General features: G+C 45.6%; 2 protein-coding genes across 4 annotated transcripts in view; one reads left to right on the top strand and one right to left on the bottom strand.

The window, feature by feature from the left end:
- The first annotated feature begins 64 nt into the window (after nucleotides 1-64).
- On the top strand, nucleotides 65-20,811 carry NUDT6 (nudix hydrolase 6). Of its 2 annotated transcripts, XM_036241391.1 has the most exons (5): nucleotides 65-293; nucleotides 3,733-3,936; nucleotides 8,815-8,870; nucleotides 15,980-16,034; nucleotides 20,105-20,811. In XM_036241391.1, the coding sequence occupies exons 1-5, from the start codon at nucleotides 65-67 to the stop codon at nucleotides 20,500-20,502; spliced, it is 942 nt and encodes a 313-aa protein (XP_036097284.1). In that variant the 3' UTR covers nucleotides 20,503-20,811. The 2 variants fall into 2 exon arrangements, with proteins under 2 accessions (XP_036097284.1, XP_036097283.1); XM_036241390.1 differs by lacking the exon at nucleotides 65-293 and having other exon boundaries at nucleotides 3,919-3,923.
- FGF2 (fibroblast growth factor 2) overlaps nucleotides 15,913-21,779 on the bottom strand; it is a 50,510-nt gene continuing 44,643 nt past the window's right edge. Inside the window, exons 3-5 of one of the 2 annotated variants that reach the window (XR_004956520.1) lie at nucleotides 21,048-21,133; nucleotides 20,814-20,954; nucleotides 15,913-17,240 (exon numbers count right to left, since the gene is read on the bottom strand). Coding sequence is in view for 1 of the 2 variants with exons in the window: in XM_036241388.1 (XP_036097281.1) it covers nucleotides 20,948-21,133 (186 nt within the window). In the remaining variant the exon portion in view is untranslated. Of the gene's footprint in view, nucleotides 17,241-20,813; nucleotides 21,134-21,779 lie in introns of those variants that run through there. The other variant, XM_036241388.1, reaches the window with a different exon arrangement.

The raw sequence follows: 21,779 nt of genomic DNA on the forward strand, positions 1-21,779 counted from the left end.
CCCGGAGCGCAGAGGCGGGGCGATTTGGGGGCCGAGCCAGCGGACAGCGTGGGCCGGCTCCGGGATGTCGCCTCTGCTGAGTCGGGGCTACCTGCGCGCGGTTCTGCCCTGGGTCCGCGGTGCCAGGCTCTCGGCCGGGTCCCGCGGGGCCTCGGGCGGCCCGGGTGGCGCACGGGATTCTCCCGCCGGAGCCAGCTGGCTGCAGGGCGAGGTGGACAGGTTCGGAGGCGTCTCCGTGCGGCTGGGCGCGCTGGACCGCCTGGACGCCGCCGCCTTCCAGAGGGGCCTGCAGGGCAAGTGCCTGGGCGGAGGGCCCCCGGCTTCCCGGCTGCCAGCGAAGTAACCGCGACCCCCACGCCTGCGCCTGTCGGGCGCTGAGCCCGGAGGGCGCGCGTGATCGCCCCCGCCGCCCCCTGGTTTTCTGGCCCTTTGCTGGGAGGTCTCCGAGGCGGTTCGGGGAAATGGAGACGATGCCAGACTCTGGGATCGGCAGCCTTAGTTCCTGGTCCACCCTCTAGCGTGTGACCTTCACCCTGGGCAGCTTCTGTAAACTACCATTTCCTCTTGGGTGAGACCGGGTCAGAGCAGCGCACGGAGTCCCCGAGGGTTGAGTTGGATAAAGAACATGAAGTGCTTAGCACGCTGTCGCCCAAAGGAGACTTGGTCTGGATCACTTATTATTCCCCGTCACTTACCCAGCCTTGGTTCTGCTGGGCACGTTGCCCAGTCCTTCTCATGTACGTGGCGGACAGTGAGTGGACCAGAGGTTCCCAGTGGTCATATTTGCACCCAAATCGGATCAGGTGCCTTGGCTTCAAGAACTAGAGTTTGCTTGTACTTAACAGAGGACAAGGCTTTTATAATTAATCAGGGAGGGCGTGGGTGGCTTGTCTTCAGGGAGAAACTCCGCACTCTCTGAACCTTAAGTCCAGTGATAAGAAGGAAAGTTTGGATGGAGGAGTCTTCGCTTGGAGAGAAGCCTTGATTTGGGGGAGCAGCCTGTTTTCCAAACTGCCCCTGAGGCTCCGTATTGAGGCAGAACCTGGAAATGCAGCCAGAAAGATCACACTAACTGGGGCTTCCAGTAATCTCAGTGCTATTGAGCAATTTGGCAAGTGAGCATCTATGTGAATATCATTAGAGATGGTTTTGTTTTTGTTTTTTAAGAATTTCTGTAAGGGTTTATATGAGCCCTGCCCGTGTGGCTCAGTGGTTGAGCGGGGACCCATGCACCAAGAGGTCCCCTGCTGGATTCAGGTCAGGGTACGTGCCCAGTTTGTGGGCCACATCCCCAGTGGGGGGCATGTAGGAGCAGGCCAATCTATGTTCTCTGTCATTGATGTTTCTCTTTCTCCCTCTCCCTTCCTCTGTCTCTAAAAATCAATAAAGAAAAAAAATTAAAGTTCCAACAGAACAGTTAAAAAAAGTTTATTTGAGCCAAACTGACTATGTCAGGGAGCAAGATCTCAAATGCTATTTTTTTCTTTAATCATTCCCAAACTGCTTCTCATTTTCTCTCCTTGTGAATAATTGCTGACTCCAACAATATCACCAGTAGGAGTCAAATCAGCGTTCATCCTCTAAAAGATGTACATGCATGTGGCCAGATACAGGTACTTACTACACCCACTTGTCACTTGTCGGTGACCAAACAGGTAATCAAAGCTCAGGTGACCTCCGCAAGGCAAAGCAGAAAGGGGGCTGGGGTTTGGAGTCATACATCCAAGTTTAAAGTTTAGGTTCTGCCACATGCTTCACCAGGCATTTAGGCATTTCACCATGAAGATATCTGTCTCTTAGGTTGTTTATGTGAATAATGCCAGCCCAAATTACTTTACTGGATAGATGTGGTGATCAAAGATAAAGTATATGACACTTATTTATAAACTCAGAGGTACCATATACATTTTATTTTTAAAATAAATTCTGTTGTGTATGCCTTAAATGCTAGACACTGTTTTAAGAACTTGACAAATATTAATTCACTTAATCTTCATAACAACCCTGAGAGGTGGAAACCATTATCCTCATTTTCAAGATGATGGTATTGAGGCACAGAGATTCTAACTTCTCCGGACTCTAGAATCTGTTCTTACTGCACTGAACTGCCTCCAAGAGCTACTGCTGGTTCTGTTGTTATTGAGCCAAACAAAATGGAATGGCATTGCCTATAAAGAAAACCCGAAATAATCTGAGGATCACAGGCACCCTGTCTGTCACTGTGCTAGCCTTGCTGACTTTTCAGAATTTTCTAGAACTTGCATATTTTATTTATTTACTCTTTAGAGAGAGGGGAGAGTAGAAACATCAGTGTGATCAGCTGCCTCCTCCACACACCCTGCCGATGATTGAGGCCAAACCAGAACCTCTCAGGCCACGGGATGGTGTTCAATCCATTGAGCTACACAGGTGGAGCTTCCCTGTTTTATTTAAACACAAAGTTGTTTTAACCACCTTGAAATTTATAAATCAAGAAAAGAAATGACAGAACTTTTTTTATTAATTTATTTTTGTTACAGATGTTTCTCCTTTTTCCCCCACTGATTCCCCCCTCCCCGCCCTCCCTGCCCTGTCCTCAGCTTTGTTGTCCATGTCCATTGTTCATGCACACATGCATATAAGTTCTGTGGTTTCTCTCTCCCCCACCACCCCCTCTTCTAGGGGTTGTCAGTCTGTACCCCACTTCCACGTCTCTGGGACTGCCCCATTCCTCAGACTGTTATGTTCATTATAATCCACAAATAAGTGAGATCATATGATACTTGTCTTTCTCTGCTTGGCTTGTTTTGCTTAGGATAATACTTTCCAGGTCCTTCCACGTTGTCTCAAAGGATAAGAGATCTTTCTTTCTTACGGCTGCATAGTACTCCATTGTGTATATGTACCATAGCTTTTTATCCACTCGTCTACTGGTGGACATTTGGGCTGTTTCCAGATCTTAGCTATTGTAAATAGTGCTGCTACAAACATGGGGGTACATATATTCTTTCTGATTGGTGTTTCAGGCTTCTTAGGGTATATTCCTAAAAGTGGGATCACTGGGTCAAATGGAAGTTCAATTTTTAATTTTTTGAGGTAACACCATATTGTTTTCCATAGCGGCTGCACCAGTCTGCATTCCCACCAGCAGTGTACTAGAGTCCCCTCTTCACACCCTCGCCAACACTTGCTGTTTAATGATTTGTTGATGGCAGCCATTCTGACATGTGTGAGGTGATACCTCATTGTTGTTTTAATTTGCCTCTCTCTGATGATTAGTGATGTTGAACATTTCTTCATAAAAAAATGACAGAACTCTTAAAGAGTAAATAGAAGCCCACGATCCTCATTTATAAAGATTAAAATGTAGATGTTAAAAGGAACATTTAAATGGCATTTGATTTTGCTGAAGTAAGTAGGTTTGTTCATTCTATAACTACTGATCACCAATCCTGTGCCAAGCATTGTGTCTGGTGATATGAATATAAAGGTCATTACTGTACTGACTATTCACAAGGAATTCAGCCTGGTGGGAAAATCCCATAAACAGGGTGATCGTGTTAATAAACACGGTAGTTCCCGTGCTGCTGGTGTGACCAGGATATTTTGGGATCCCCCACCTCACATAACTTAGTAGTAAGGAAAGTGGATGCTTAAAATGCCTTCCTGGAGAAGGTGACACCCTGAAATGAGTTTGAATTTATTCTGCTCCTCACTGGCAACCACTGACACTATGTTATCTTCACATTTCAGCTGCGATCCAGCGCTGGCGATCAGAAGGCAGAGTGGCGGCCTGGCTGCACGTCCCCATCCTGCAGAGCCGGTTCATCGCGCCGGCCGCGGCGCTGGGCTTCTGCTTTCACCACGCAGAAGCGGACTCGTCCACGCTGACCCTGTGGCTGGGACCGGGGCCCAGCAGACTCCCAGGATATGCGACACATCAGGTGGGAGTTGCAGGTACGTTTCTAACTCACCATAGTCAGCATTCACTTTTTAGAGGTGCACCCAGTTTATTTCTTCTTACAGCTGCGCGATGGTTTACTCTCATGGGAAAATGTGATGAAATGATTATCCGTGGGACTCGTGCTAGTGCTTCGAATGGAGGACGTCTGCCCCTGAGTCAGCAGAACGAGTCTGCGCTCAGTTTTCCGAAGGATGTGTTTGAACATGTTTCACACAGACATTTGAACTTCACTACTCAAAATAGTAACACTGAATTGGGACCGGGGGATAAATTCATTATGGTGAAACATATTACGTTGTACTGCTGTGAATTTGTAGAAGATAACTGAGGTGGAACTGAAGATAAAACAAACCAGCTTTTTAATGGTTTAAACATTACTTCTTAAAGACATTTACATTGAGGTATTGTGCCAAACAGGGGTTTAAAATAACAATTTAAATACAGAACTTTGAAGTTACTGATTAGCTTCAGAGACATAGTCTCGAGAGAAGGCTTGGTTTAGGTTAAGACGGGTCCTCAAATTGCGTTCATCAAAATCACCTAGAATGCTTGTTAAACAGCTGCTGGCCAGACCCCAAGAGTTTGATTCAGAGTGTCTGGGTAGGGCCTGGGAATTTGCATTTCTAATAAGTTCTCTGCTGCTGCGGCTGCTGTCCTCTTTGGGAAACAGTGTTAAGAACATTCCTAGATTTCCTGAAAAACTAAACTAGTAAAGAATCCTTACAACTTAAAATAAATGGAAACAGCCCTGGCCGGTTTGGCTCAGCGGTTAGAGCGTCCGCCTGCGGTCTGGAGAGACCCGGGTTCGGTTCCCGCTAAGGGCACGTACCTCGGTTGCAGTTTGTCCCCGGCCCTGGTTGGGTCGTGCAGGTGGCAGCCACTCGATGTGTCCCTTTCACATCGATGTTTCCCTCTCTCTCTCTTCCTCTCTCTCCCTCCCACTCTGTCTGTACAAAAGATGGAAAAAATGTCCTCGGATGAGGAAAAAAATAAAAAATAAATAAATAAATAAATGGAAACAGTATTACATATTAATAATTTAATCAATAACAATTTTATTTGCCTTTATACAATTTACAAGAGTTTTAAAGGTAGCTTGCACCTTTGAATTCATTTAAAGGCGTTATTCAAGGATGTCTAATGTTCTCTCCGTCCATGGTCTCAAGTACAGGCACTCGGAAACTTCCCATTCAACTCTATTTCATGACGATAGTCAAACCTCGGTTCTCCCACGTCTCCCATCTCAAACAATTGGGTTCTTGACCAAGTTGTTTACAGAAAAGGTGTCTGGGTTGTGGAACAAAACTTCAGTGCTTGACCTGACAGCCCTTTCATGCTGACACCTCAGCATGACAGAAAGCATCTCTCGGCCACAGAGGAGAGAACGCACCAGTGTGAGTCCCTTTAAAGCTACACCTTGCTTTGTTCACAGCTCAAGAAATTGTGCTGTGAATACTGTTGTGTACCTGTGTTGCTGTCTGCCTTTGTTGCTGGCAAAATGGACAGTTAGCACAATTTTAAAACATAAAGAGGCCATGAAGAGTGCTGATGTTGCTAAGGATGTGAAAGAAACAATGACCACAGACAACTGAAGAGGTAGAAAAACTGTGGTTGATTTGGATAAACGAAAGGCAGCCAGCCAGTGACAGCGTTGCGGAGGCAGTGATCTGTGAACAAGTGGAGGTGCCCAAGGTGCCGCATGCTCACTCCCTGAAAGACACCCCTGGAGCCAGTGCTGAAAGTGATTCCTTTAAGGCTGGTGGGGGTGGGTCAATAAAATTAAGAAAAGAAGTGTTTGTTTATAGATTAAACAGCACATTAGACATGTACTATATATAAGAAAGGTTAAAACAGGGAATCATTTGGAGGTCTGAAACACATTAATTCAATTTACATTATTTCTAATGGGAAAAAATGATTCGGTTTTCGAACAAACTGCTTCTTGAACAGCCTTCTGGAAAGAATTAAGTTTGAGAACCAAGGTTCTAATGTACTTGAAAAATTTGATGACAGCCTCACACTTCATTAGAAAGTCACACAGATGATTGTCCACTCATTGTTACAGACTAAGAGTGTCCAGTTATTACTGCAGAATCAGTACTATGTGCATAAAGAGTGTCCTACAAAGGACCTGTCTCTAACTAAGTATTATATTTTGTGTTAGACTTCAGATATACCACAGGAGTTCAGGGAATGAGAGTTCCGGAACTTGACACAAATCTTGAATAAGTAGGATCTGAGGTGACTACTGGGGACGGGGATAAGATAATGTGTAAGAATTTGCTGTGGAAAGGTAGAGTTTTTAGGTGAAGAGAAAATGGTTGACATTTGTTGCTATAAAGAACAGAAGGTAGGTGTGACTGGTGGAGGGGTCAGGACCCAGAATATGCCTCTTCAGCGTATTGATTATCTGAGCTGAAGACAACGGAGAAACAGCAGCTGTGGGGGGCTCGCTCCCTTCCTACCTAAAAGCAGGCAGAGGTTTCTTGCACCAGGAAGAGGAAAGAGTCCTCATTACCGGAGACGGGAGTTGGCACCAAGAGGAGTCTGTACAAACTTCCTAGCGCACCCTTGGATCCCATTAGTTCCCCCCAAATGTTTCCTAGCCACTTCCCCACAATGACCTCCCCTAGTCCAAACCCTTTCCTTTCGTCTTACCGTATCTCCACAATGTGTCACTCTGTTAAAATGGTCTACCTGCTTTTCTGGGAGTTTCTTTCCATGAAGTGCTCCACCCCCTACCCCAGGCCACATAAAAATATTACTGTAACATCAAATAAAATTTATATTTTTCTCCATTGACCTGTCTTCTGTCAGTTCGGTTTACAGGCCCTAGACCCAGAACCTAAGTGGGTAGAGGGAAATCTTTCCTCCCTTGCTGGTGTCCGCCTCAGAACCTTTAAACCCACTGGCTCCTCATCCTGCATGCTCCTCCCCAGGCCTTGGTTCATCTCCCTCCGCGGAGCTGAGGTCTCTGTCCAAAGACCTCAGGAAAGTTCCTGATCTTCCTATCCAAGACGGAGCCTCCCACATGCCAGGCCCGGCATCCTCCATCCCTTTATCCAGCTCTTTTCCGTTACAGAGTTTATCACAATCTAAAATTTTTCATTTGCTGAATTTTCCCCCACAAGAGTATAAACCCCATGAAGGCAGATCATTTCTCTCTTGTTCGCCAGTGTATCCTTGGGTTAAAGGCATAAAGTCACTGCTCAGTAACTATTTCTTGAATGAGTGGTTGGCTCGATCGTTAGGTGGAAACAGCTCCCCTCTGAGAACACAGCTGGGGTGTGGTGAAGGGGCCGTGTTGCCGTGATCATGCCTGCCGGCTCCAGGCCCACTGGAGGTCAGTCTTAGAGCTGATGAACGTGGGCAGTCAAAATGATGCCACTCACAGGATTAGTGAGGAATACCTGGGGTGATGCACATGGAGCACTTAGCACAGTCCCTAACGAGAATAATATACTAAATAACCTCCCTTTAATCTCCGATCTCTTTAGAGTTGACTTCTATGGTGTGGCCAGCAGGGGGAGCACACATTGTGCCGTAGCACTCCTGAGTTTGTCTTTGGAATCTTTTGCTCATGTAATTCATTAGGGAAAAGTTCAATTTGTGTAATCACAAATTATTAAAATTTAAGAGTAGGTTTCCTCGGCATTTCTTTGGCATTCTTTCCTTTATAAAGTCCAATTAAATCATAGTTTACTTTTCCTAATAGAAGCCAACATTGATGTTAATTATGCCTCACTTAGTGGTTTTCCTTTTTGCTTAAAAATACTAAAATGTTTTCGTTTCAGAGAAAATTGCTCTTTCTTGTGTTACACATACCTATCCCCTTCTATATTTTATCTCCAGATAGCATATATCACCTTCTCATGTTCTATACAATTTATTTTTTATTTGCCATCCTCTCTTGCCTATACACACAAGCACACACACAAATTGTGAACCCCACGAGGAAAGGGAATTTTGTTTTGTTTACCACTATAATTCATAAAAATGACTGACACAGAATAGGAGATCAATTCCTATACTAAATGTAGAACCTATCTGTGTTAATAAATGGAAACAATTAATATTGAAAGAATGGATGAAATATTGGAAATATCTTTCTAACAGTATCTTCCCACATTATTTAAATACAGATATTTAAAAATTATAGCATTTGAAGGAACCTAGTACAAATCATTAAAGTATCATAAAAAATCCAGGATTGCCCAAAGAGAAATTTTAAAAAAATTATTTTTGAGTCCTAACATCTAGCCAAATACTTATTGTGTTGGGCAATGCGTGTGATGAATAAATAAAAGGAAGGGACTAGAAATTAAAACATATAAGTGTCCCAAAGCAATATACTGATATGTCATAAAGCTGTGTGCATCCATGGTAAACAAATGTAGGCAGCTTCAGGGAGGCCTTGAACTGAACATCGACATGTTTGAGATTTGGGTCATCAGGGGGCACAACCCATACTCTATACATAGTGACGTGAGGAATTAAAATGAGAATGGAAAAGGCAACTCATGAATTCGATAAATATTTTTAAGCACTTAAAATTGTTTGGACACTAAGTTAATACTACAAAAGGATAGAAAGTTTAGTTTATTTAACTGTGTGTCCTCAGGAACAGACAATCTAGAGAAGCTTTGCAGATGATCATCCTATAGGCGGCCTGTGCCAGAACCATCGCTGGCGAAGGGATCCTGGGTGCCCGAGCCGCCAGCTTCTTGCTGGAAAGAGTGATCTTCGTGGGGGTGGCCGTGAGCTAGGCCTTCGGGGGGGTAGGGATTTGATGACCTCAGATAAGAGTGGGGGGGTCTAAGATGAGTGAAATTAATATTTTTCAATTATATTTTATTTTTCCCCCTCAAAAGGAGCTGTATTTGATGAAAATACTAGAAAAATACTGGTTGTCCAAGATCGAAATAAAGTAAGTTGCTTCTCTTTATAAACTGCTTTCTAAATGTTCAGTTCTCACTGGAGAAAATTAAATGTAGGAATTTTGATATGCTCGAGGAATGACAGAGAGGTATTTTAAAAGTTATTTCTAAGCAGTTATGGATTGTTTGGGTATTCATTTAATCCAGAAACACTTATGCAGGCCTTGAAAATGTCGGTGTGACCTCACTATGGCTCACTGTTATTTTATGGCTACAGGAAAATTATAAAGGGTCGTATTTAATTGGGAAGACAACTCTGTTTCTAACGGACTGTCAAGATATTCTTCCATTCATCCAACACTCATCAAGCTCCTACTCTGAGCCAGGTGCTGAACTCGCAGAGATTAGTAAGACAGCACCCTGGTGTCCTGCATCTCAGTATCTGTTTGGGAAAGCAGCCATACAACAGATGGTAGCAGTTTACTTGGCCTTATAAGGCCCCTAAAGAATTCTCAGAAGAGGTGACATTTAAGTTGGGTCTTGAAGAATGAGTAGGAGCTTAACAGGAAAAAGGGTAGAAAAGCAGACTGGGGAAAAAAATTAGGACTGCATGCACGAGGGCCAGGGTTTGCAAAGGAGCCGACTTGGTGTCCTGGTCTGTTCAGGCCACTATAACAAAATCCCACAGGCTGGGCGGCGAGACAACAAACATCATTTCCCACAGTTATGGTGTTGGGAGGCCAAGCAAGGTGCCGGCAGATTCGATGTCTGGTGAGGTCCCACTTCCGGGTCCGTAGACGGGTGTCCTCACTGTGTCCTCACGTGGTGGAAGGGACATGGGACTCTCTGGGATCTCATACAAGAGCACTACTCCCATTCCCGAGGCTCCACTCTTATAACCCAGCCACCTCTCAGAGACCCCCCTATAATACCATCACCACATCGGGAATAGGAGTCAACGTGGATTGGGGGGGCTGGGTGGGAATAAGCACTCAGTTGAGTGCACACGGTGTGGAATGAACGGCAGGAAGTTCACTGTGGCCAGGTGTGCAGGCGGCGGTCAAAGACATGACCTGAGGGCGAGGTTGGGAACAGATGTATGCAGCCCTGTACACCAAGTAGCAAGTCTAGGCAACCCGAACCAGCGCAGGCTTTCACGAGAACCAATGTTTTCATGCTCGCCCAGTAGTATACCAGTGAAAGAGAATAATTATTTTCATACTGAGACTTCAGTAAATACTGGACAGAGTCAAACACCCCATCACATGTTTTAAATGTCAAACCCTGTTGGCCGTGATAGCTGAAACCCACCCTCCGTGCCACACGTCTCTCAGGCGCGCTGTCGAAAAGCATTCTCATAGCTGTAACTTGAAGTTGTAGTTAAGGCAGATCTCTGACTCAAACTAAGCTTTATCAACAGAAACGTACTGAGTACATGAAGCATGTTGTGCCTGGCCCTCAGTAAGTCCCCTTCGTCCTCCTCCTGCCTTGCAGTCTGTTGGTGGAGCCTAAAAAGGGAGTCTCCTGGTGAACCAGAAATTGGTTAACAGGGTCCCAGCTTCAGCACGACTAGGCAGAGCACGGAGGGTGGGTTTGGAGCTGAGCGACAACCATAGGGTCAACTTACTAGAAATGCATGTTCCCAGGCCCTGCCCCAGACCTGCTGAATCCGAAACTCTGGGGATGCTGCTCAGCAGTTCACGTTCACGGCCTTCCAGGGGACGCAGGTGCACGGGTGAGAACCACCACATTAGCACACGGGCTCCGACTCATCTGCTGACTTGCAGACCTGCCGGTGACGGGCGCTTTAAGGAGGAACTGGCAGAGGCTGGAGACAGATTCGGATGACGTGAGACTCTGGAGTCTGTATAGATTGAGTAGGAATGAGACTCCTCCTTAGGGCTTTGATTTTGTTTTTTAAGTTACAAACAGATCCATCTGAGAGCAACAAAATATAAAAACTGAGTATTCATGTATAGTTCAGTGTTGTAGTAAAAAATGTAAAGTGTGGCACTAAACTATATTTAATTTCTGTATTTTGGCGTTAGGTGGAATTTAAGCATAAACGACAGCTATTAACCGTAAACTAATCGGCATTATTTCCCAACATCTGAGCCAGTTCTCTTCCCTTAAGCGCCTCCCACTGCCCAGGCATTACTGGCAAGTGTTTTCTGCAGAGGAAAGTTCAACCCTCCCCACAAGCATACGCACACACTCAAACACAGAGCTAAATGATACTTCACACGTCTCCTTTCTCCTTTCCTGCACATATGTTACAATCCTGCCCCTGGCCCCATGATTTTGAGAAATAAAAGATCTAACAGCTCAGTTGGCTGAGCACCGTCCCATGCACCAGGATCTGACACAGCTCAGCTGGTTGAACGTCATACCATGCACCCCGAGATCATCGGTTCGATAACAGGTCAGGGCACATGCCCAGGTTGCTGGCTCCATCCCCAGTGGGGGGCATACAGGAGGCAGCCAATTGATGTTTCTCTCTCATTGATGTTTCTCTCTCTCTCCCTCTCCCTTCCTCTCTGAAATCAACAAAACCATATTTTAAAAGATCTGATCTTGTAAACTAAGTGCTAAAAAAGCCAAATCTAAGGCAGGGACCTGTTCACTCACTCCCTGGGCATTCGTGACTTCTGTACTGACCACGCTGTCAGCTCTGCTCCAACACTAGGCAAACGTTCATGAACAAAGCAAAGTTCCTATGTCTGCAGCTTACATTCAGTGCGGGGTTAGGTACGAGTAATCAGCAAATGAATAAATACGTAAGGCAGTGGTGTTAAGGAAAAGACAGTGGTACGGGGAGAAAGAATGGGCCTGCTGTATTGTGCAGTAATTTCTGTGTGCCCTGCACTTAGCATGCAGTACATTTTTGTTGAATGAATGAACAAACTGCAGCTTCTATCTCATGGGCAACAACAATAATATTGTAGCTGATGTACTATCTCAATATGGTGGCTCTGAATTTGAAAAGTGAGAGTAGCAGCATTAGAACAGTGGAAATAAAAGATAACCACACTTCTGTCACCTGCCCAAGCTGGAGTGGAGGAAGAACGTGAAGGTCAAATAATACGAGAGAACCAAACGGCAGAGGCCAGCAGGGCCACACCCTTGCTGCAGGTTCTGAGATGGCACTGAAAGTAGTAGTCTCTCAGGGTGGTTCACACGAACTCCTGGTTCGGATTCCAGCAGCCGTGCCCAGGGAGGCTCCGGAAGCTAATCATCTGCTTAGGGAAACAGAAGATGTCTGTGAGGTTGGAAAAATAATGAGAAAAGGGATCAGAAAGTAAATCATTCCTATTCACCCATTCTAGAAACCCTAAAACCGAGTTGCTCTTCAAGACAAGCTTTAAAAGAAACTGCTATTAAACTTGAAATTGCTTTAACAGGTAAAATATCTTACATTCTGTTAGTATCTCTGAAAAATGCATTAAAAATAATACCCTTTGTTGAGCCCTGGTGGGTTTGGCTCAGCAGTTAGAGCGTCGGCCTGCAGACCAGGGAGTCTTGGGTTCAATTCCGGCCAAGGGCACGTACCTCGGTTGCGATTGGTCCCCGGCCCCAGTTGGGGTCATGCAGGTGGTAACCAATTGATGTGTCTCTCTCTCTCTCATCGATGTTTCTTTCTCTCTCTCATCCTACTCCCACTCTGTCTGAAGATAAATGTAAAAATATCCTCAGGTGGAGATTTAAAAAATAATAATAATAATACCCTTTGTTGATATCCAAATACCTATTTCATGAGCTAGCAATTTCTAACAGTGCAGAGGGATGGGTTTCAGATTAGATAGGACCACCCTTCTGCATCCACACTCTTTTCCATTCTCCCCTACACACGTACATACACACTCAAGAACATCAGATTTATAATTGGCAAATGTATAGGAAACATTTGTCATCACATTCACCATTCCGAAATGATGGAACTACTGTATGGTTTAAAATCACACATTTTCCTAAGTTAAAAGGATACTCTACCTTTTGTAGTGTGTGAGAATCTGATTCATCTAAGGAACTGGACATCACCAGCTCACAGCTTGGAGGGATTGTGTGAGTGAACTCTGGGTAGCACCCAACAAGCACAAGCACTTTGAGAAGAGTATTTCTTTTTTTCTAGTATTTTTTTAACGATATGTTCTCATTGATTTTTTAGAGACAGAGGAAGCGAGAGAGAGAGAGAAACATCGATGTGAGAGAGAAACATTAATTGGCTGCCTCCTGCACGCCCCCTACTGGGGATCGAGCCTGCAACCCAGGCAGTGCCCTGACCAGGAATCAAACCGGGACCTCTCAGTCCATGGGGCAGTGCTCAATCCACTGAGCCACACCGGCCAGACAAGAAGAGTATTTCTTCTAGAAGTGAGTGGAAAGTTCCTTTTGTGAGATCAGAGGTAAAAGGATCATGGAATTTTACACTTGAATCATAGCGATGTTTTGTCTTTTTTTTATAGGAAGGAACAGTGAAAATGAAAACAGATAATAAACTCAAATAGGCATTAATCAAAACCCATCCTTACCCCTTCGTAAATTTTCCCTCATGAAGCAATATACTGGCACGACAGAATAGTGGTCCCTCACTAGCACAGTAATAAATCTCATGCCAGTCGGAAGGTTCTAGGTAGGGAACTCGTGAGTGACAGGTAGATATAAAAACACGTTTGCTACCGAACTAGATTTCAGTTCATGTTCACAAGCCCTGGAGGGGTGGAAGTCTCAGACACAAGTTCTGCTTGAGTTACACAGAATGTTCCAGTGCGGTCTGAGGAGAAGAGCAAAGGTATATGAAAAAGCAGTTGGGGTTAGTGAGGAAACAGCCAATCAACTTTTTATCTTTCTTAAAAGATGGATAGAATCTGACAGCCTGGGCTTTAACCCTGAGTTTATAACACCCTTGCAGTGTCGCCTCAGGCAAGTTATTAAACCCTTTTATGCCCTCAGTTTCATCACTTCCAAAATGGGAACAAGAGTCCCTCGTGGGTTACTGTGAAGTTTAAATGTGTGTAATTCTTTTATTTATTTTTATTTATTTTTATTTTTATTATTTTTTTAATCCTCACCCCAGGACATTTTTCCATATTTTGTTCAGATAGAGTGGGAGGGGGAGAGAAAAACATTGACATGAAAGGGACACATCAAGTGGCTGCCACCCACACGACCAACCAGGGCCGGGGACAAACTGCAACCGAGGTACGTGCCCTTAGCGGGAACCGAACCCAGGTCTCCCTGGACCGCAGGCCGACGCTCTAACCACTGAGAAAAACCAGCCAGGGCTAAATGTGTGTAATTCTTTATTTTTTTACTTATTGATTCGAGAGAGAGGAAGGGAGAGTCAGAGCTGTTCACCAACTTCCGTATTCATTGGTTGCTTCGTGTGTGTGCCCTGACCAGAGATTGAACCCACAACCCTGGCTTACTAGGACAATGCTCTAATCAACTGAGCCACCTGGCCAAGCCTAAATGTGTGTAATTCTCATAAAAACATTTAGCAATGTCTCAAACACAATGGACATTCAATATGCATTACCTAGTACTTATTATTATTAACTTTGTTGCTAAACCCAGCTAATGGGAAGTATTCTTTAATATTAAAAAAAGAAGGTACTCGCATCTCTCCACCGATCAGATCTACGTTAACCGGGTTTTCAAACCACCTAACCTAGGCTTCTCTGCCTCATTTAGACGAAGTGCCGACCGAAGCTTCTGGGGGAAGGAGGAAGCGTTTGCAAAACAAGCTCTTTAAAGTTCAATGGTGCCAGAAAATATCACAGACTACTCACCGGCATAAAAATACACTTAATTTTTCCATAGCTAAGGTTCATGAAATAGTGAAAATCAAATGCGTGTGGGCTGTTTTCAGTCCTTACATCTAGCACGTTCCCCTCCCCACAAGCTCACGTCTCCAGATTCAGTAACAATCAGTGTCCGTTCATTTGCCATCAAGTCTAGGTACAGACTTGGGAGGCTGACTTCTGTCTTGGGGAAGCGTTTGTATCTCCTGTTAGAGATGGAACGTATGGCGGTCAAGTCCAACATCCTCTCGGACAAAAGACTGCACCGTTTCCATAGAGCCACAGCTTCTGGACCCATTTCAAACGGTTCCCCAAAGACCCACGTTAACGTAGGTATACTTGGTGATACCTTTCTGCGCTGATAAAGTAACACATAACACGCCCTGAAAATGAACCTCGGGTCTGAGCCAGACGCAGAAGGGTGGCAGCCCGAGCTCTGTGGACGCCCTGGGAGCCGAGCCACCGGGCTCCAGCCGCGCACAGCTGGGAAGTGACACACTCCTTAAGAAGCTCCCGTCCAGGAAATGAGAGGGTCACACAGCACACCAAGCAACGGCCCATAAACTTGTTTTATGAATGAAGAGTGGAAGGTGTCCTGGCTCCAAGCTGCAGCGCCTTTATGAGTAGTCCTGATTTCTCATTCCCATTTGATCATGGTGAGGGGTAGGGATGACAGACCTCTAACAGGAATAAAATGATCCCGTCAGCCGTAAGCATCTTGTCCCATGCCATTGCATAATTATTTTAATCCGTTTCCCCATGTCCATCCCCATTCCAAGATCAGATCCCCCACCCGTCCCTTCCTGCCCCCAAAAGAGGTATACAAAAAAACGCACAAATGTAAACTAATCAGTTTTATTCATACTACCCATGAAATCATTAACACACAGAGCAAGAGAACCTTAAGATTAATATATCTGAATAGACACACAATACAGAAAATAAATGTGAAATTAAAAATAGTATACTTCAGTGATTACATTTATACTGTACTTTCTACTTAATTATAGCAGCATCTGTAAGATTCCTCTATTGTTAATAGTTAACTAGCAGCAAAATTTTTAAAATTACACAAATTCAGTAGATGTTTCCCTCCACTGTTTCATTCATACAGAATCTGTCACATTAACCAAACAAAACCATTTCTATTTCCCAAAGAAAACAGTGGGAAAAGAATTAATTAGTTACCAGTTTCCCCCCAAAAGGAGGAAAAGAGGAAGGAAACTGGACACAATTTACATGCTATTATTACAAAAAGTAAGCCCAACCACCTTGACCAGTGTGGGCGAGCAGCGTGGCTCTCCCGGTGCGTGTTAGTGAACAGAAGCTGTGTTGACTATTTCTGACTTTCCCTGCAGCTGAAAAACATGTGGAAGTTCCCAGGAGGCCTGTCGGAGCCTGGAGAAGACATCGGTGCGTATCTTACGTGTTTTCAGTTGGCCTGAAAATGCTGAGGACATGCATGCGTTGACTTTTGTTTGCTCTTTGATTAAGAATAAGATTTAAAATTGTCTTACTGGTTCAGACTAAGTCAGAAGGTTTCAGAGAGGTTACTTCAGGGCTGATATAAAATTAGCAGCAAACTTGTAAGGAACATTGGACCCTCTTCCATTGGGATAAAATGCCGTAGGGCGCACACGCCCACCTGGCCTCCTCGTGGGGCTGCTCAGTCTCGAGGGATCTGTTTGCGAGTGGGGAGCTTTGGGTGTGCATCAGTCAGCCGAGCACCGAGGGCTGTTTTGGATATGACTAAAACCATTGGAATTAACTATGACAAAACACCAATTCCTGACCGTTTCATCACGCAAGGATGAATAGTAACTTTTAAGTCAACTTTGAAACAAGTACTATTTATAGAGTCAGTTATAGAGCAGTGGTGATGCAAACCTCTTTTTGAAAATTTTATCTACTATTCATTTTGAATAGTCAGAAGCCAAAATAGTGTAAGAGCTCATAGGAGACAGTCTCGCATGAGAGAGAGAGCTCAGAACAATCCACTGAGCTCCACACTGAAGACAGGGAATCTGAAACAAGCTAAGATTCTCAATGTCACTGATTTTATAGGAAATAGAACAGAAACTGAATATTCCTACCTACTCCTTACACCATTGGTCAAATACAGCCCCTCTCTCAGTAAATCAATAGATAACTCAATTGATATCAGTTATTTCTGCACACTTTTTCTTCACTGTGCATGTCCCTGTTCTCTTTAACAACATTTATGTGAACAATTTCCTAAGTTATCTTGAGATATTTTATTTAAAACATGTATACATAAATGCCCTGTACACAGTATGCAGCCAACTCCTAACAACCAGTAAGTAAATGTACTACATTCAGATAAATCCATAGCAAATTCTGGTTTGTAGATCCTGACCCCCGTTCTGCTGGGTCTTCTGTTGAAACGAGAGGATTTGTGGTGGTGGAAGGGAAAGCGGTTTATTCTTGAACACCCAGTCATCTTCCACCATCCTCACGGGGCGTGTGGGAGCCCGTTAGCTCGGGAAGCTTCTGTGCATGGCCTCACCTGCGCCGGGGCAGAAAGCAGTCTACAGGTGTGTGGCCTCCTCTTCTGACTCGTGCCTTCTCACAGGAACTGACTCGTTTCATTTGAATTCACTGTTATGGATATTCTGAATTTCAGATATACTTAGACTTAAATGTAAATGAAGAAGCACATTTCCAAGCCAAATAGTTAGGTTTAGGTGTACTCCAGAACCCTTCAAGTCCAACTAGTTCAGAATTCACTACGTTTTAGAGCATTTTGGGTTGTCACAACCACCCTCCTACCCAGAGATCACAGATTACGCCTCAGCCACATGGAATTAAGAAAAAAGCAGCATCTGGCCTTCACCGTTCTTTCTCGGCGCAATATAAATGAAAGCTTAGCTTAGCGTGATAAATTCTAACTCTAATTTCGGGAAAGCAGCTGGAAATGTCTGTCTGCGCACAGTTCTCTCCGTAACACAATACAGTAACATAGTTTTAATGATGAAGCCAAATCGTCCAAGAATTGTTTTCTTTAACCCCGCATTTAGGAATGTGATGTGCTTCAATCACCACTGTGCAGACGTTCATACTGGCGCTAAGTAGTAAACACTGGCTAACTGGGGCACGTCTGCCTGCAGTCCCTCACCCGGTGACACGGGGTAGAGGCGCTGGCGTCCACAGTGTCTACCAGAATGCACAGAAAACACGGAGTGCCGTCCTCAGGCTTTGATACCCTACCCTAGGAGGACAGAGGCACCTACAAGGTTAAAGATGGAGAAGCTGCCTCGCCAGGGTGGCTGAATATTGACCCTGCACCAAGAGGTCGCTGGTTCGAGTCCCAGTCAGGGCACATGCCCAGGCTGTGGGCCAAGTCCTCAGTGGGGGGCGTGCAGGAGGCGGCCAGTTGATGTTCGCTCTCATCCATGTTTCTGTCTCTCTCCCCCTCTTCCTTCCTCTCTAAAATCAATAAAGAAAAAATATATAATTTTTTAAAAATGGAGAAGTTGCCTTCCTAAAAAATCCAGGACCCCTGCCAGGGAGAAGCTCCTGCTCTGCCCGAGGCCTGGACCAGCCGCTGGTCCGAGCTCACCGTGCACCAGTCAGAGGGAAACACCAGGAGGGCCCACACTCTGCACAGTTTTTCCTATGACTGTGTCTGATTTCAACCTCATCCTATCATTAAATATCACAAAATAGAAAGAACAAGTATGAACTCCATTTCATTACTGTCCTGTAACTAAACCAAATGCTACGACATATTTAAACATCTCTCTCAACCAGCAAAAATAAAAACATAACCCTCTTGGTTTTCCCTATGCTCTTCAGACCTGTAACACAGTAAATGGTATTTCCGTTTAGCTGTACAGTACATTAAAATAGCGAAGAGGCAACAGAGTAAAGCACTTTGTCCAGATAAGAAGTTCAGGCTCGTGGTGAAATCTTCGGGGAGATTCCCGTCTCGAGGTGGAAGGGCTCTTGCCCTGGACACAGAAGCACTCGTCTGCCCACCCAGTTTCCACCTGGCTGCTGCCCTGCTGATGCCAGTGAGACTGACCAGACCACCTGCCCAGGTGACAGCTGGGCAGGGCCCCGCCCTGTGCCCCCGACCGCGAGCCGAAGGCCCAGCTCGCGATCAGCGGTACTGACACCGAGACTGGGCCCCCGTGTGTAGTTTTCAGTGTCTGGAGAACACACACTTAAACAATAGTTACATGAGACCTGCAAATGATGTAAAATTTAAGACTAATGCCACAATCGTTAACAGATTTAATTACAAATACGAATTCTGTGCCAGGCGAAAAATTATTTTTCTTAGTAAGGAAGGTTTTCCTTTTTTAATCTGTGGCAAATCTCCACTATCAGGGGAGTCAGCATGTAACTCAAACCGGCAGACAAATGCCTTCCGTTTCCGAGCCCCTTGCCCCGCCTGTGCAGGTTCCCGGGCTGGTTCTCAGGAAAATCCAGGGTGTGTCCCGGGGACTGGGGAGAGAGTCCCTGGCAGAACACATGGGAGACACGGTCTCCTTGCCTTCCTTGTCCCTGCCTGTTCTTCCCCAGTAACACTACCAAGAAGGCAAATACAAATACCACTTGGCAGACAGGGTGAGAAGGGCTTCTCGCTGGCACTTGGGAGACACTGAGAGCATCACAGGACTGCAGGAAGCCCACTGAAGGTGCATCTGGGTAGTTAGAGAGAGCAGCCACCAAAATATGTTAATGGCAGTAAAATTCCTGCTCTAAATTTGTATATTATCAGAAAATCGCCCTTCTAGAATGTGAAAACCCTGCAGTGTTATGAAGTTCTGTACAATGCAAGTTTTTGGAAGACCTCTGATGAAGTGACTGTAGCATCTGGTGGTGGAGGAATGAATCTAAGTTCTTTGGAACCTCAGGAAACAAAGGAAATGCCCCAAATTCCCAAGTGGGATAAACGGAAGGGGCACAACAGAAAGGTTGCGAGGGCATCTTCTCCGTGACTCGGAGGCCTGCCCGGCCCCGGGCCCGCCCCAGGTCCCCAGGGCAGAGGCCCGAATCCCTACATCCTGCAGCCCTGCAGGTTCCTAAGGAAGAGAGTGGATCACTGTTTCTCAACAGCAACGTGTAAGTTCAGGCAGTGCTGGTGGGGGGTCAGGAACAGGAACGGTGGAGAAACAGTAGGAGTCGTAACCGCAGCTTTGCAAACCTGTGTTTTCACCTTTTGGGAAATAGACCAGGAAGAAGTTAAAAATATGTGACCCCAAAACATACAGGTGGGTAGGCCCCCCAGTAGCAGCCAAAGAAATATTCACTATTTCAGAAGCTTCTTAGGTGCACAGTGGTAAGAAAACACTTTGGTATTTCAGGGTGTCCAGGAAGCAGAGTTTATAGTGAAAACTCCCGTTTCTTGAAGTTTTGCTTCTGAACCTTTCGATAACGCCCTTTAACAGAAAGTCCTTGACGATCGTTTTCTAGAATGTGACCCTGACTGATGTGTACATCTTTCTTTCACGCAGGAGACACAGCAGTTCGCGAAGTGTTTGAAGAGACGGGCGTAAGATCCGAGTTCAAGTCCCTCCTGAGCGTGCGGCAGCAGCACCGCCACCCCGGGGCCTTTGGGAAGTCGGACATGTACCTGATCTGCCGCCTGCAGCCTCGCTCCTTCGCCATCCAGCCGTGCCCCCACGAGTGCCTGCGCTGCCAGTGGATGGACCTCGCCGAGCTGGCCAGGGCCGCGGACGCCACGCCCGTCACCAGCAGAGCCGCGCGGCTGCTGCTGTACGGGCACAGGGAGGGCTTCGACAGGGTCGACCTGACGGTGGCCCAGCTCCCGGCCGCGCACACCGGCTCGTTCTACAAGCTCTACCACCGGGCGCTGCCGGACCCTTACAAAACGATGGCAGGAGTGGACTGAGCCATGGTTACGCGTGAAAAACTTGGCTAGATCGTGCGTGCAGGTTAACGTGCGCCGTGTTATAAGAGTGTGAGCGTTTGGGGTTAAATAGTATCTGACTTTAATTTTCTAATGTGTATGATTTCCATGAAGAAAATCAGCAAGTGTGTATATTTTCAAAGCCTGTTTTCAAATGAAGCCAATGTGTGGAACAGACGGTAGCCCTAAGTAAGCGCCACTGGATAAAGGCAAATGCTATATAAAAGGTGGAAGTCGATACTTTTTTCAGGAATTCTTGTTTTTCTTTACTAAGGCCGTGGTTAAATGCTCACCATTAGAGAGGAGGTTATCTGACCCGCTGCCCAACCTGAGCAGACAGCTGTACACGTTTTCTTTTTTCTCGTTAACGAATTTCTAAAATAGGCCTCTTCCTTCATATGAAACGAGATCAGACGGTGCCTCAAGATCAGCTCCTAGCAGACATGGGGAGGAAGAGGATGGCTTTCTGCCCAGGCCCCGTCTTGGGTCCGAGTTTGTACTGCCCCGTCCGCTTCAACGCCACATACCAACTGGAGTATTTCCGTGACCGGTAAGTGTTGTAGTTATTGGATTCCAACCGTTCAAAAAAGAAACACTCATCCGTAACATATTTCTGAAAAACAAAGAAAGAGTTAGTCACTGTTCTTGCTGCTGTTACACTTTTCACGTCAAATACTTAGGACAGTTCGTTGCCCATTCTGCTCAACCAGCAGCAGTGCTGTCGGGATCGGCAGGACAGTCACACTAGCAAGACTTAGGCAGACCAACACAGACCAGCTCCACCAGAGGCAGGACAGCTTCCGGCTCATCTCTTCAGAGGCGGCGGCCGAGGACCATTTCTCCAGCCCCCCAAGGCACAGGTGGGTGTTAGGGAGCAAGGGCACGCAGGTGGTGTCGGAACCACACGAGCTCAGACTGAAGTACCCCGTGCACGTAGCTTTCAGGGCTCCCTATGAAGGAGGACACACCCCGTACCGAGAACCCGCCACACCAGGAAAACCCAAGTCTGGCTCCCAGGTGGGGACTTATATCCAGCCATACTCATGCCAATGCAGAGGCAGGTTACCCACCAATACGTTCCCCTGAAACAACGTGGACAGGTAACTTTCCCAAGACAGAGAAGGGTTTGTTTTTTTGTTTCTGTTAATCCTCACCAGAGGATACTTTTCCATTGAGTTTTAGATAGAGTGGAAGGGAAGGAGAGAGAGAGAGAGAGAGAGGAACATCGATGTGAGAGACACACATCAATTGGCTGCCTC

This window comes from Molossus molossus, unplaced genomic scaffold (genome assembly GCF_014108415.1).
Source record: "Molossus molossus isolate mMolMol1 unplaced genomic scaffold, mMolMol1.p scaffold_m16_p_4, whole genome shotgun sequence".
NCBI lineage: Eukaryota > Metazoa > Chordata > Mammalia > Chiroptera > Molossidae > Molossus > Molossus molossus.

Coding starts and splice junctions, on each gene's coding strand:
- NUDT6 (XM_036241391.1), top strand. CDS start 65: ATGTCGCCTCTGCTGAGTCGGGGCTACCTGCGCGCGGTTCTGCCCTGG. Junction 3,937..8,814: donor ACATCAGGTGGGAGTTGCAG/GTACGTTTCTAA, acceptor CCCCCTCAAAAG/GAGCTGTATTTGATGAAAAT. Junction 8,871..15,979: donor TTGTCCAAGATCGAAATAAA/GTAAGTTGCTTC, acceptor CTTTCCCTGCAG/CTGAAAAACATGTGGAAGTT.